Source organism: Epinephelus fuscoguttatus, linkage group LG14 (genome assembly GCF_011397635.1).
Source record: "Epinephelus fuscoguttatus linkage group LG14, E.fuscoguttatus.final_Chr_v1".
NCBI classification, from domain to species: domain Eukaryota; kingdom Metazoa; phylum Chordata; class Actinopteri; order Perciformes; family Serranidae; genus Epinephelus; species Epinephelus fuscoguttatus.
This window is the reverse complement of record NC_064765.1, coordinates 10711087-10725201: the sequence shown is the minus strand read 5'-3', so window position 1 is coordinate 10725201 and position 14115 is coordinate 10711087. Positions and strand designations below refer to the sequence as shown.

At 41.2% G+C, this 14115-nt stretch overlaps 1 protein-coding gene across 11 annotated transcripts in view; it reads left to right on the top strand.

The window, feature by feature from the left end:
- The window catches only part of syne1b (spectrin repeat containing, nuclear envelope 1b), a 100166-nt gene that overhangs the window by 12302 nt on the left and 73749 nt on the right, over positions 1-14115 (top strand). For 8 of the 11 annotated variants that reach the window (XM_049595243.1, XM_049595235.1, XM_049595239.1 and 5 more), the window contains exons 1-13: positions 343-823; positions 1917-1978; positions 6311-6406; positions 8845-8928; positions 9882-9974; positions 10165-10343; positions 10505-10701; positions 11782-11891; positions 12557-12589; positions 12825-12932; positions 13035-13172; positions 13638-13802; positions 13944-14056. In XM_049595243.1, the coding sequence (XP_049451200.1) occupies positions 748-823; positions 1917-1978; positions 6311-6406; positions 8845-8928; positions 9882-9974; positions 10165-10343; positions 10505-10701; positions 11782-11891; positions 12557-12589; positions 12825-12932; positions 13035-13172; positions 13638-13802; positions 13944-14056 (1454 nt within the window). In that variant the 5' untranslated portion in view covers positions 343-747. Of the gene's footprint in view, positions 1-342; positions 824-1916; positions 1979-6310; positions 6407-8844; positions 8929-9881; positions 9975-10164; positions 10344-10504; positions 10702-11781; positions 11892-12347; positions 12393-12556; positions 12590-12824; positions 12933-13034; positions 13173-13637; positions 13803-13943; positions 14057-14115 lie in introns of those variants that run through there. The other 3 variants (XM_049595234.1, XM_049595236.1, XM_049595242.1) reach the window with 3 other exon arrangements.

The window sequence follows — 14115 nt, the reverse complement described above, 5'->3', positions numbered from 1 at the left end:
GCAGTCTTTTAATTTTGTTCTGGTCTATTTAATCAATAGGTCTTCAGGGACTTCATTTGATGTTACAGTCACAATAGGAATACTTTATTTTTTAAATGTGAAATGTAAATTTTATATTTATTTCATCATATTATTGGACATTGTAATATTTCTTAACTGTGTCACTCTTAAAGAAGATTAGACAGATCTTATAGGCAAACACAGGCTCAATACAAACACATACAGGCATGCATAAATCAGGATAATGCAACAAGGCTGTGACATCACCGCCTCCCACAATCTGATTGGTGGAGCCATGCTTCTGGCTGATCTTTCTCCAGCCTCAGACGGTATGATGATACAGCGAGGCAGTGCAGCGGGGGCTGTGCACATCCACACAGGCATGGCTCCTCTGGATGGGAAAAACACGGGAAGATGGAAGGATGGGATTGTAAATGAGCCAATGTGTTAGAGCCTTCTCCTCGGCCATCTGTGCGTGTGTGCCTGTGTGTGTGTGTCAGTGTGTCTGTGTGTGAGAGTGTCAGGGAGGAGGGGACGTTTTCATCACAGCCTCCAGCAGCTCTTTTGCTTTCACCGGGGAAACCAGACAGCCAGATCTGTTTTGCTTCCTGCTGGAAAGAAAAGGGAAAGGACAGCTGTGTGTTTTTGTGCCAGTTTTTCCACTGTGGATCTTGTTTTCACACGTACATATATGTACCCCGGAACTCATGAAAGGCGCAGGGAGAGAGCCGGAGAGTGGGGTGTAGAATGGCTCACTATAAGGATGTATCTGTCAGAAAGACTTCTTTAAATCTGGTGACTGGATTTTTTCAGTATCTACGTGGTAAGTAGGGCAGCAGCACCCTTCATGTCTCATCTGTGTGCACATACACATGTAGCTAATCTGGGATATAACTGGAGAAATAACAGATGCCAGTGGTTTGTAGGTGCATCCCTGCTACATGAACTAGTTACAGTGTCATGCTGCACAAACACAGCTGTACATGTGTAGTGTGTGTGTTTGTGCGTGCTATGCTTCAGTGGGCATCCCCTGTGCATCAGTGATGAAGCATTTGCCTGTGGGTTAACTCAATGTCTTTGCTCCATGTATAGTGTTCGCATTGCTTCCTCACAACACGTGACCACTGTCTATATCTGTAAGGGTGGATGTTTAAAAATGGCCACTCTGTGCAGTATGCAGCACAAGCCTACCGGCATGCGTGACAGGGTGTTAGAAATCAGTCCTTGACGCAACAACAGTACCTCTATGGCAAAGAAATCAGTTGTTTTGTCGTAAGTGCTGCATAATGCATGAAGCATTGTGAGTGAATATATTAATAGACCACAAAAGAGGCGGGGGTGACCTAAACATTCACGCATGTTATTACTGAACACAGAGTGGGCTTGTGAGATTCCCCTCTACGCTGATACTCTAATCTCCTCGTATGACCTCTTTTTGAGAGCACTTCTCAGGAGCATTGATTATACTAGCACCAGCAAGCATGTGTTATCACACTGCACACATCTAAGCATCCCAGAAGTCGTACTTTGCAACATGTTTGGTGCAGGGCTGCTGAAGTGCCACTCGACATCCGCGTATGAGGCTGGATCAAGTATGATTCTGGCTGTGGGAATCTAACAAAGGCTATTATTGACAAAAGTTATTGTTAGAGATTAATATTTTATGTGTTTTATATTTCTGCGGTAGCTATAAACCCAATGATATCTAGAATCAGTTCACAGCCTTGTCTTTGCAAGAACAAATCTGTAATCTCGGATCATCGATTCCTACTGTGTGTTTTCTCTCTGTTTGGTTGTGTGTCCTCTAAAAATATCACCAGCCCCTGTAGTCTCAAGTATGGGGATCGGCAGTCAACTGTCAAGAGCATGTGGCATCTTTCATGTATTAACGTGCCCTCTGCGCCTTTAATTTTCAGATGAGCAAGAGGCGGTGCAGAAGAGAACCTTCACAAAATGGATCAACTCTCATTTAGCAAAGGTAAGTGTGAATTTCCGTCCGCTCTGGCCACTGCTTACATGGCTTTTGTAAATCACTTGATGGGGGTTGAAGACTGTAGGATTTTACAGGCTCATCAGGCTCATGTAAAACAAATTGTCAAAGCAATTACATCACAAGTAAGTTGGAGGCTGTGCTGTGTATGTTTGACCTTTTCCTCAGACATGCTCGTGATGTTTTATTGCTCGTCATGATCATGTAGCTTATCTTTGGTCTGTGGTATTTCGAGCTACTGACCCGTCACGCCTGTGGAGGGAGCCAACTGCAAGACGAGCTTTGCCATGCAACAATAATGGCCGCTAATAACACTACACAAGATAATTGAATTTATCCAGTTAACTGTAAATAATGACACCATTTACCTTGGTTCTTAAGCATTTAAAATCAAATCGTGTGTAATGGAACAGAGTTTACAGTGACAGTCTGCAGGATCTAATGATGGGTAGAGAACACAGCGTCTGTACCTTTGATTCTTCTGTTTCTGTTATCATGAGAGAACCAGTGAAAAAGTCATGCTGCTTGTTGCTTTGCTGGAAAGATGACACAGACAGAACAGAGCTCAGATGCATCCTCACAATGCAGAGCTGCTCTCTGCAGTTCTGTTTTAAAGAAGCTCGCTAGGGGCCTTTATACTTGGATGAGCTTCCGTACCACTAGTGGAGTGTGTTTATGTGGACATACGGGAGGTATAATGGAATTATTCAGAAACTGGTATGTGTTTGTTGCGTATTAGGTGTTTGTGTGTGCCCGCAGTGCATGATTGTGTAGGTATGTGCGTGGGTGTTTTGTTATTTATGAGTGTGTATTTGTGGACAGGATTGGCAGGGATAGTGATGCGGTGTGCAGATGGAGAGCAGGAGGGTGAGGACAGTTCCCTGTAGGCCGTCGTCTGCCTCTAAGGTTCATGCATGTAAATAACAATAACACATGCTCACATGCTGCATTACGACACGCTGTGACCCTAAAATTCAATTCAATTTTATTCATAAAGCCCAATATCACAAATCACAATTTGCCTCAGAGGGCTTTACAGCATATGACATCCTTCTGCTCTTGTACCCTCACAGCAGAAAAACTCCCTCAAAAATCCCTTCAACAGGAAAAAAATGATAAAAACCTCAGGAACAGCCACTGAAATAACAAACTGTATTAGATTATGCACACTAAGGAACTTTTTAGAATTCAGAATAAGTACTGAGTGATCCCTGTTGTGACTGTAATCACTGATGACACAGCAGTGCTCAACTAGTCAGATGCTGCAACAGGGTTTAAGTCCTGAAACCTGGCAAAGAGATTTAGTTTAGAGGGGTCCTTTGTTGAGCCTGATCTGCCCACAATTAGTTCAAAGGGTGGCTTCTAAAACTTTAGAAGAATCTCAGTTATGTGGCAGGCCAACGCAGAGACGCTCTGCTGGTCTATTCTTTATTATTCATGCACTGCGCTCAAGCTCACTCACTGTGCATACCAATAGGACTAACATAGCATAAGCTACATCATGAGAGAGCTCTCAAATGGTCTTATTTACACTGCAGATAGCTGTTGTATAAGCTGGCTTATTTTACAGGAGAGTTTATAGTGGATGTGACTTTCTTGTCAGTGCACAAAAGACTTCTTGCAATAGTTTTTTTTTTTATGTGCGAATAAATGATGAATCAGCCTGAGTGGAATCTCCTGTTTATGGGTGAAAGTGTATATTATCTAAGTTTGAACTTCCTCCAGTTGTCACACACTCCCTTCAGCCTTTGTGTCCGTTTCCTCTGATATGTATTACTAAGCATCTTTCCAGGGATTTTCACTGTTACTTTTCCAGGGTGGAGATGATTTCCAAATGACAGAAGCTGTTTTTGCGTGATTGTGCATATTAGCAGTTCAATTAGAAAATTGGGGAAAAAAGTATTTTTGTGCATTCATACAATACAATTAGACCTCTATCCTCAGTGTTAATGGATATTTTGCTGATTTTCAACCAGATTTGTATCATAACAGTGTGGGTAGTATGTGTAAATGAACTGTGGTAAACTTCCCGTCATCTTACCAGTGCCCAGATCTCCCTGCTCCTCTCTCAGCTCAAATTTTCTCTCGCTCTGGGGCTGTTGCTCAAACTAGATTCAACATTCAGGATTCAAGAGGCTATATTGTCAATTCTATAGTTATGTAACAGACATACAGAGAATCAAAACAATGTTTTACTCTGAATTGACCCATGGTGCAGACAATGCAAAAGGATAAGTATACAAAAGTAATACAAAAAAAGGCTACAGATTGCACTTCTGAATTTTCGTATGCCTGCCACCATGGACACAAACTGTGCATGCAATACCCACACCATACTACCATAGTATTTAGTATGCCAGAAAGAGATTTAGTAAGTCCCAATACATACTATGTCAAATGCAGCATGCTTTTCTGGCTATTCTTGCCCACAGTTCTCTGGGCACAAGAAGATACTTCACATCAGCTGAGCCACAAACAGATGACAGCTTGACGGCTTGTTGACAGCTGTCAGAAGCGATGATGGATGACAGTGTACTCAAGTGACTGGTAACCGTCAAATAGTAATAATAGGAATATTAATTATTTAAGTCAACAAAATAATCTTAGCGATAGCCGGCAACAAAAGGGAACATCTAGTGTTTACAGTTTTTACTTTAAAGTTAAAGCTAAATACATTGCAAAGTAACAACAGCAGAGCTCTGTGGGTTGATCTCTCTTTTTGTGAGCTCAGCGAATGGCGTTTTGTTTTATCTACAAGTCAACGTATATGCGAGAAACACGGTTGAAGTTCAGGGCGCAGCATCATGAAGAAGTAGTATGTGCTGATTGTGTGCATACTGCATGCAGCAGTACGCAGTTTGTAAGGGCAGGTGCAGTACCTACTAAAATTAAAAAGTATGCAATTCGGAACGCAGCTAAAGAGTATAGAACTGGATCGAGAGAGGGAGTCGCCCCCTTCTTCCTCTCTCAAACTCCAGACTCATCAAACTGTAACACTAGGCAGTGCTGATCAAATAGAAAACCAAGAATCGCTCACTGTGTTGCCTACTTCTCACCTAAAATGTCCTCAGAAATATATTTCAGTGCACTCTTAAGCTGTAACATGAAATATTGTGAACAGGAAATGGGCGCCATACTGTTTCCAGTGTTGTAAAAATGGAGGCTGACATAAGTGAGATCAAACTGAAGATTCTGTTACTGCATTGCCTATTTCTCACCTATTTCAAAAACATATTTTAGTTTTTGTTACCAGCCGGACAAGCTTGCATCACGTCACCCATCAGTGGAAATGTTTAGTGGTCTTGTGCAACTCAGTGCATTCTGGTAGCTGTAGGTTTTCTATCGTTTAGGCAAAAGTAAATACCTCAGCCCTTACTTTTTGTTTTCTCTGGTCATGTAGCACCAATTGCAAACGTATTTGCATTCTTCTACTGCATAGACAACCCAGTTTTTGAACCAAGACCATCTTCCCAGCACAAAAATACTTCCTTGGTTTAATAGTGCATTTTTTAAAAAATTTTAAATTAAATTTTTTAACCATTTTTTCATTTATTTCATTTTCCACAAGGTTTGCAGGTGTACACGAACAAGTAACAGCACATAGTGTTGAAGCAGTACTGTTCAGATAAATTTAAAAAATAAGAATGCAGCACCAAGCACGACACACCTTCTCCTGTACTTTTGTGACGGGAAGAAGACAAGTGTACATGTACAGAATAACAGGACAGACGCTTGCCTCTTCACACTGCTTTGCCCCAAATAGGCAGCCAACTGCATCCTGTCATGGAATATGTTGAGTTGTGAAAAGGCCTGTATACAGTGCCAAATGAAGAATTCCCATGGTGAGCTTTCCTTTTAAGTAAAGCTCCACTCTGCTGGACAAATACACATCTGTTTCATTTACTTTTACGGTAATGCTTGTGTAACACAGTAGGTTATAACGCTGTTATTCATCTTGTACTTCACTGTAAATGTGTGAACATGATATCAGGAGACAGTCCAATTAGGGTTAAACGAGTACCATCGCCTCAGGACTGGGCACCAGGCCACTGCCGAGGAAAAAGCACCATCTTTTCAGCTGCAGGGAGGCTCTGTGGTTGTTGCTAACAAGCCTGTTTCTCACAAACAGCATTTGGTTTCTCCTCACCCCTGCTAATGGATTAGAATACCAATGTCCTTTCCACACAATAGAGCTCACAATGTGACATTACTGATTTTATAAATGCATTTTCAAGACTGATTAATTTCTTATCACAACTATTTTCATTTGTTGTAAAGATAAGTTTCTGTGGTGTTAAAGCTGTGTTTTCTCTCCTACAGTACAAACCACCACTAGAGGTTAATGACCTCTTTGAGGACATCAAAGATGGGGTGAAGCTTTTGGCTCTGTTGGAGGTTCTGTCTGGCCAAAGGCTAGTAAGTAATACTCGTTTTTGCACAGGATTACATGTCGGGCCTGACTCTTACCTTTTAAGATGATGCTAAAATGATTTACTGCAAGGTGATTTACACTCAAGTGTGGGCCACCCTGTATGATAATCACTTAAAGTCATGAATATGTAAATTAAGGCACCTCTTTCACCTTGACACTCCCAAGTCATCCTGTACATGAGTGTGTATATTACCTACACTGTATAACACCTCGCTGTCCCATTTATCTCATGGTTTAAAACAAGAAATCAGCCTACAAACTCAATACATTGCTTACATTAATTGTTGTGTCACAAGTTTAACAGTTTGCACAATTCTGCTCTGTGCTGTTAATTGGTCTTTAAAGCAATAACAAACATTTCAAAGCCGTTACTCCACAGCTAAGCAGTGAAGACACTGCCTGATAGTTACATGCTCAAAGAAGCAGTTCAAGTGTTGGGGATATCTGCTGTAGAGATGTCTGCCTTCTCTCTTGTAAAGCACTTTGAACCTTTGTTCTTACAAGTGCTTTATAAATAAAGGTTATGATTATGTGCCCAAAGTGCCAAAAAATTACATTTGAAAAACTCAACAGCAATGTCTCTTTCCAGAAATCATGACCCGATTACTCAAGATGATCTACAGACTTTGTTTTGTTTCATGTAATTGTTTGCTTTACCGACCGACACCCGCAAACTGTATCACTGCACAGAAGAAGGTGTGCATCTACTTCTAGCATACATAGCACCACTGAGCGAGCAAACGTTACAGCTCAGCTGAGGAGGAATCCATTAATGTTTATGTATTGTGCTATTAGTATTGTGCACGAGTCTTGGTGTTCAAGTTCATGAGTAGATGAAGGAGATGATGTCTTGTGCGTGGTGTTACAGTTGGCAGTTGTATTTCGGTAGAATGAAAATAATTCCTACATGAAACTGCTCACAACAAGGTCTTTGGATTATCTTGAGTAACCAGGTCATGATTTCTGGAAAGAGACATTGCTGTTGAGTTTTTCAAAGGGTTTTTTTGGCACAATAAGCACCTTAAGCTGAGTGTCATCTGGTTTCATTATTTCTGAGAAAAAGCAGACAATTCTGAGGCAGATATCTCCAACACTTTGCAGCTCACACCCAAACTGTATACATTTATAAATAGCACTATAGGTACGAGGAAAAAATAAAAAAATAGTTTTGATTTTGTGGTGAACTGTCCCTTTAAGTACAAGCTCTACATTAAGTTAACTGGTTGCTAACATTCCCCTGTTGAGAGGAAAAATGTGTATTTTTGGTTTTGGGGTGAACTGCACCTTTAAGTTAAGGAGATCATCAGAGATTAATTGAATGCAACCAGTTGACTTCACATAATTCACATCATAAATTATTAAATCCTTAAATGTTTGATTATATCCAGTCTGTTGGAGAAAAATAGTTAACAGATGGTTAACTGTGCACTGTGAAGTCATAAAAATTCACTTAGTCAAATTCATAAAAAAAGCAACAACACCACTGAATCTAAATGCAGTACATATATATGTACAGATAGATACAATTCTTGTTGCTCACATTAAGTGTTGGATCATTGCACAGAAATTGCAGAGACATAATTTAGATCTGAGACTCCCCGCTGTGAGATACTGCTGGCCCACTGGTGTCTCACTTTCCTCTCCCTGACACACACGCACATCTTTGCATGCTTGTGAGAACCCTCATTTACATAATGCATTTCCAAGCCCCTAACCCTGACCTACACCGTCACATATTAATGAACCTAACCCTTACCCTAACCTACACTTAACTTCAAAAACAAGTCTTAACGTTCAGCCAGTCCTTTGATGTAGAGAGGGCCTGCCAGAATGTCCTCAGAGTACACAAATGCCCTCGTAATGATGCTTTGAAACTGAAATTGGTCCCCACAAAGACAGCAATCCAAGCACACACACACATATACTCTAGCCCAGACTCTGATAGGGATTTAGTAATCAGACCTGTCTTGAAACAAACTGCCATGTCATCTGTAGAGCTGTTACTTGGCAAATGACTCAGTTGCATGTCACGGTGAACACTGCCTGATGCTTTCAATTACTGCTGGCAGGAGTGGACCCCTGCTGGTATAAAATTAGCCAAAAAATTAACACAGATAGATCTTATTGGAGCTGGTTCTCTCTTGTGTTTTGGAGCACAGTATTATATGTTTTCTGTTAAAGCAGCTTTGGCACTCACCAGTTAATTTATGCAAGAAAAGCCCCCGCTAATACTCTCAGGCCACTTTCACTATCTCACTGAGCAAGTAGTGGCGAACATGACCAACCAAAGTGAGTGGTTAATCAGCAGCTTATTTCTCACCCTGTTTCAAAGCAGCAAATGATTCAGTGACGATGTCCTCAACTTTATGACGAGGCTTTCTCAGCGAGCTTGATTGTCACTCTCTGTCCTCTCTATCTTAAGCCCCGTGAGCAAGGTCGCCAGCTAAAGAGGATCCACTGGGTTTCCAACATCGGCACAGCGCTCAAATTCCTCGAAGGCAGAAAGGTAAGCTTCAATCATATCTGCTGTGTCACCTTTTAATGTTTCAAAGTATTTTTTACCTAACTAAATATCATATTAGAGAAAAGCAGTGGCATGTGAAAAAGTCTAGGGTATGACTCAGAGCTCATGAGAAAAAGCTGTTGATTAGATATTTGTTAGTGCACATACGGTTTGTACAACATGCACTATGTTCAGAGAAGCAGCAGATAGAAATAGGACTTCTTGATTACATAACCTATCTCTAAATCCCTTGGCTGTATGAAGCCTGTGTCCCACTTTCATCCGGGTTCCCTGAGGACTGAGACTTACATTGTTGTGATCTCTCTCCCATCATGTGCGCCTTCAGTCTGTGTATCGAGGATCTCCGGTCAGTCGCCATTAAACGCCCTGTGTGATCACATACTGTATGCATTCTTTTCATTTAATGCACGATGTGTACTAAGCTTGGATACAGCCATTCTGTTTCCGTACATGTAGTCATTATGCTTCTCTACTGACATGCATTTTGATGCATTTTGACTAGAACACTAGTTACTGGTGTTCGTCTACAACTCTGAGCTGCTCAAACGTAGAGATGTACAGTAAACATGGCAATGTGTGGCACCTCTCCAATGCAAGGTTTGCAGTGCTGCTGTGGTGCCTCTGCTTCTCCTTTAATGCCTAGTTGAACACAATTGTCTTCTCTTTTCTTTTCTTTCCTTCTGGTTCACTTTTCACTGTGGCTGTTTCTGCCTTCCTGGTTTGGCTACATTACAATACTTACCTGCATCAAAGACCTGACTTTGATGGCATTGAGCAAAAAAAAAAAAAAAAAAAAAAGCTTGCAATATTCTTTTGGACAGAATGAAATGTCCGGGGGTTTCTGTGGGTGAAAATGAAAAAGAAAAATCTCCATTCCAGACGGCCTGCATGTGACTTATTTTCCAGAATAATCCTCTGCTTGGCTTTCGTTTCAGATCAAACTCGTTAACATTCATGCAACTGACATCGCAGATGGGCGACCATCAATTGTCCTTGGGTTGATATGGACCATTATCCTCTACTTCCAGGTAATGATTCATCTGATCCCAAAATCCTCAAACTAACTGTGCTCAATCCAGTGACTGCTTTCACTTCACTAGATTATGACACAAAATTCAACCTCAGATGGATGCCAAGAAATACTGCCATTTTTTTCCCATATTGCTGCGATCAAAATGCAATCACTTATTTTTCCCATTGATCTTGTTCTTCATCTAGATTGAGGAGTTAACCAGCAACCTGCCAGCCCTTCAGGCCCTTTCCAATAGCAACTCTTCTGTGGAGAGTATAGCCAGCTCTGAAGCAGGAAGCCCTCCCATGAAGCGAAAGGTGGTCAACAAATTTCAGGGCAATGCCAAGAAGGCCCTACTCAGATGGGTGCAGTGCACAGCAGCCAAGTATGTCACTTTCAAATTACGTTTTTGGCCATTGTTACAATACATTTATAGACATTAGTGCAGATACATTTTCTATATACTGTATAAGATACAGTTAAGATAGGGTCTAGATAAGGCTTTTGTGTTCCGCAAAATAAAAATGCACACGTATGTGTTTTCAGGTATCATGGAATTGAGGTGAAGGATTTCGGTCCCAGCTGGCGGGATGGTGTTGCATTCCAGACGGTGGTGCACGCCATCAGGCCAGACCTGGTGGACATGGAGGTGGTGCGGAGGAGGAGCAACAGGGAGAATTTGGAGGAAGCCTTTGCACTTGCTGAAAATGAACTTGGTATTCCTCGCCTGCTGGATCCAGAAGGTGCACTTGACCTTTCTTGCTGCTTGATGATTCTATTGTAATAGACTATTCAGACAAGATAGCATTAATAATGGGTGTTAAATAGTTAATGGTATACTTTGCAAGATTTTCCTAAAAAAAAACAATGTATAGGAGTAATCCCTCTCAATTATTAAGGAGTGGAGTGGTGGAGGAGGAGTGTGTGGTGGTGTATTTATCTGCAGAGACTCTGCCGTCTGCCCATATTTTCTTATGTTTGCTTATTTTGCGGTGTTCAGGACGTTTGTGGGCACAGGTGAGGTCAGGCTTAATAAAAAAGTAGCAACCAGGTGCCAGATCGTAAACACCATACATCCAAGAGGAAGCTATGAAAATTGCGAACGCAGTGCTAAAAAAACCGCAAATATACCAAGGCGAAAAGGTAATCTGGGGTTGGCTTTCACTTTCACTTTTGCCAGCGATACTGTTTACAAACAGTAACCAACAATTCCTGCAGAGTATACCTTTAAGTGCTTTAAAGTCCACCAGTATTATGGGCTTAAAAACAGCAAATATACAGTATTAATTAGATTAATGACATTGTGTGAGTCTGTGAGTCCACATGAATGATCTTGACAACATTTGTGCTGCAAAGATCAGTAAAACCCTCCAGCGGATTAAAATGCTCTGTTTACTTGTGGCTCTGAGTTTTAGTCCGTGAAAGTGAAGAAGTCTGCAATGACTCTGCAGTCCTGTCTTCACTAGCAGAGTGGTGATGCTTTATTGCTCAAAGAGCTGCACTGAAACGTCTCTGCTTTTAAGGGAGCTTGACCCTGATTTCAAGAAACATCAGGTCAAGGATGGAGATAAAAGTAGGCTTTTATAATTGGCTGTCAGGCCTGCAGAGATTTTTCATCTTGAGGAGGCATAATGCTTTTTTAAAAATGTCAAATTGACTGATACCAAATGCAGATGCAAATACCAGACTTCATATCTGCAGGCATGAGGTGTTGAAAGTTAAATACTGACATGATTTTTGCAGGACTGAAAAACATCAGCATCAGCTAATTTTCATATGAAGTTTAATCCAGTGCATCGTATGATGTTTGTGTTGCTCTGTAGATGTGGATGTAGACAAACCAGATGAGAAATCCATCATGACGTATGTGGCTCAGTTCCTCAAGCACTACCCAAACCCCCACCAATCTGAGACGGATGGACAGCAGGATGAGGTACTTTTTTATTACACTATTTATTAAGTACATTTAAGGCAGTCATACATCAGAGAATATCTGTGGAAAGATATCATTGTGTTATTAGGATATTTAACTCCATGTGCTGTTATTTTAATCATTAATTTTTATATACTGTTGCCATCCCCATTCCAAAAAATTCACTGGCAAAAATTGTTGTCTCCATCAGTCACTTAGACACAAAAACTTGGTTGCCAAGGTCGAAAAATACTGAAATCACCTTTTAACTGATGCTGATGCTTAACTGTTGGAAGCCTTTGCCTGCAGTTTTTCCATCCTTGCCATTTCATCACATGCAGCTCTCATGAATCACAATAATCACAGCATGAACACAGCAGTAATAATCATCAAAATTTTGTTTCCCATCATCATCATCATCATCATCATTAATTTCTCCATCTACTTATGTTTTTTTGTGTGCACATTAAGCTGCTTCTTGGCTCAATTCCAACTTTTGCACTGTCAGTGCCAGTACTTCAGGTGAGAGTTCAGGTCATAGTGCTGCATGCTCTCTGTTTGGAGTGTACTCCCACCTCGCCCTCATCCCATTTCCAATCTACTTTCCCTGTTATTTCTCTTGCTATTCTAATGCATTGTGTGGTGTGTTTGCATCTCTTTGTGTGCCTTGCTGCTTTCCTGGATAGTTTGGTCCCCAAGATATAGAGCAAATGCTTGAGGTATGTTTCACTTAATTAATAGACTAACTCAGAGGTTTGAAGAAGATACTCGTATCCATATCCCTTTCCTTCTACCATGACTAATCTGTGCTAAAATCTAGAGTTTGGAAAATAGATATCTCTGGAGTGTCAGTTTGGTGTGAATTTCTCAGCATATTGGCATGCTTATTTAAAAAAATAATTAAAATCAGTTTGTTGGTGTAACTCTAAGCTACATGTTCTCTGATTGTGACAGAGAGAGGAGCGGAAGATGCTGAGGGAGCTGAGGGTGTTTTTAGATCAGCTGGAGAGAGATGTGCTGCGGGCGCAGGGAGCAGAGGGAAACCTCACTGACAAATATCAGGTGAGTCAGGCCGGGAAAGACAAAGTACATTGTTACATAACACTCTGCTCTGACAAAGACATTTATCAACCCTCACCGCGCTAATTTTATCTTTTGTTGTAGGCATTCAAGAGCTTCCGTGTACAGTATGAAATGAAGAAAAAGCAGACTGATCCGCTGCTGCAGCCAGTCCACAGAGACGGCAAGCTGTCTGTGGACCAAGCTCTGGTTAAACAAGCATGGGACCGTGTGTCTGCCAGGGTAATTGTGCTGCATACCTCTACGTAGCATGAATAATTTATAACCAAGCCACAAAGAAAGTAGAATTAATTATGATAATTAATCATACCTAAACGAAACGGAACCTGAGAATAAATGATAGATTGTTCGTTATCGCTCATTATGCGTCTTTGCTTGAAGATTTCATCGCCATAGTGAAAGTTATCATAATGAGAAAACCCTCTCTTCACTGGCTGCCAGTGAAAGTGCAGTGGGATGGAAGCGTTTGAATAAGAGTTTGTTCAGAGAGGACGAGACGGGAACAGAGGAGGTTTTGTTCGCCGGGCAGCCTGCTCTGTGGACATCCACAGCTCGTCTAGACTGGCATAAAACTTCTTTGTAGCCTGTTTGCTTGTGAACATGTGGAAATGTTTTGATCAGCATAGCCTCCTCTATGGCAGGATCTTGTTTTGGTAGAGTGGGTTTTTTAATGGATGTCAATTGCAGCTGCTAGACTGGCACATCCATCTGGACAAGTCCCTGCCCGGTCCTCTGGGAGTGATCGGAGCCTGGCTTCACCGGGCAGAGATGGCTCTGAGAGAGGACATTCCCATCCAACATGCTCATGAGGAGACAGCCAATGTTCTGCACAGAAAACTGGAGCAGCATAAGGTACTGTAACATAGTCGACCCTTGACTTTCAGTGTGCTTGGATATCAACCATGCTATTGCTGTGTCATGTATTCAAATTGTTTCATACAAGTGTTGCAAACAGGAAGGCTGAACGTTATTATATGTGATTATATTTTGCAGGAGGTGTTAAAAAACCTGGAATCGCATAGACAAACCTTCCAGCAGATCCACAGGGACAGATCAGTGAATGGGGTGCCTGTCCCACCTGAACAGCTCCAAGATATGGCAGAACGGTAAGACCTTATCACATTGAATATATTGAATTAATTTTATATAAAGTTTTTTTCATGAA